Raw genomic sequence first — 1,377 nt, forward strand, 5'->3', positions numbered from 1 at the left:
TTATATTATTATATTATTATTATTATTATTATTATTATTATTATTATTATTATTATTATTATTATTATTATTATTATTATTATTATTATTATTATTATTATTATTATTATTATTATTATTATTATTATTATTATTATTATTATTATTATTATTATTATTATTATTATTATTATTATTATTATTATTATTATTATTATTATTATTATTATTATTATTATTATTATTATTATTATTATTATTATTATTATCCGGTAATTGAAAAGGGAATCGAGAATTTTCGAAATCTTGTTTGAAAATATTGGCAAAAATTGTTGAAAAATTTGATTAAAAAATATTCAAATAGCAATTCACAATATTCGTTCTTATTAGAGCGTTCTTTTTTTTTCCATTGATATTATCGTTTATATAAGATTTGTTTTTTGTTTTCGATTTTAAAAATGTATAAAAAAACAAAATTGAACGACGAATTAACCTTGAATTGTTAAAAATAATGAATGATTTCACGCTAAAAATAATAAATTAAACCTAATCATTTTTGATTTTTAATCTACCAAATCGGCTAATATTTTTTGACAAGCATGGAGTGTTAGATTGATTGATGTTGAAATAAAAAATGTCAATGCATCAAATGAATAAAATGATGAACTCGAGAAAGAATGATAATTTAGTAAAGTATTGATTTGTAAAAATAGTCTCCAAAAAGAATGGGGGGGGAGGGGGGGAGGAAAAAAAAACAAAAGCAAAACAAAATTATTAGTTATTAGGGATGGGAACAAATAGTGATAAGTGATTAGGAGTAAGCGATAAGAGGAATTGCAAATAGGACATTTTTTTCGTGAAACAAATTTATGCACAAATATATGTGTATACATATCAATAGTTAAGTTTAGAAAATACGCCTTGCAGTTTCTGATAAAGCAAATCATATGGGTTAAGTTTAGAAAATACGCCTTGCAGTTTCTGATAAAGCAAATCATATGGGTTAAGTTTAGAAAATACGCCTTGCAGTTTCTGATAAAGCAAATCATATGGGTTAAGTTTAGAAAATACGCCTTGCAGTTTCTGATAAAGCAAGTCATATGTGGACATGCTTAGAAAGTACGCTTGATAATCCTCAAAAAAACGAAAGAAGAATGTAATGAATTTGAGCATGCATGCTATTTATCAATGTTTAATAAAATGATGCCATTTTTAATTGATAACATTTTCTAATCTATGAATACATTTTAATTGAAATACTGATACAGTTAACATTACGAGGTAAATTACTTCCCGTTCTTCCTCTCTTGGTACAGTTAACATTACGGGGTAAATTACTTCCCGTTCTTCCTCTCTTGGTACAGTTAACATTACGAGGTAAATTACTTCCCGTTCTTC

General features: G+C 24.0%; 1 protein-coding gene across 1 annotated transcript; it reads right to left on the reverse strand.

Moving 5' to 3' along the window:
- Positions 1–873: 873 nt before the first annotated feature.
- LOAG_15645 (hypothetical protein) lies at positions 874–1,350 on the reverse strand (the record flags this gene model as incomplete). The annotated part of the gene is made up of 2 exons (XM_003151133.1): positions 874–1,113; positions 1,270–1,350. The coding sequence occupies 2 exons, from the start codon at positions 1,348–1,350 to the stop codon at positions 874–876; spliced, it is 321 nt and encodes a 106-aa protein (XP_003151181.1).
- Positions 1,351–1,377: the final 27 nt, after the last annotated feature.

This window comes from Loa loa, assembly GCF_000183805.2.
Source record: "Loa loa unplaced genomic scaffold supercont3.2347, whole genome shotgun sequence".
NCBI lineage: Eukaryota > Metazoa > Nematoda > Chromadorea > Rhabditida > Onchocercidae > Loa > Loa loa.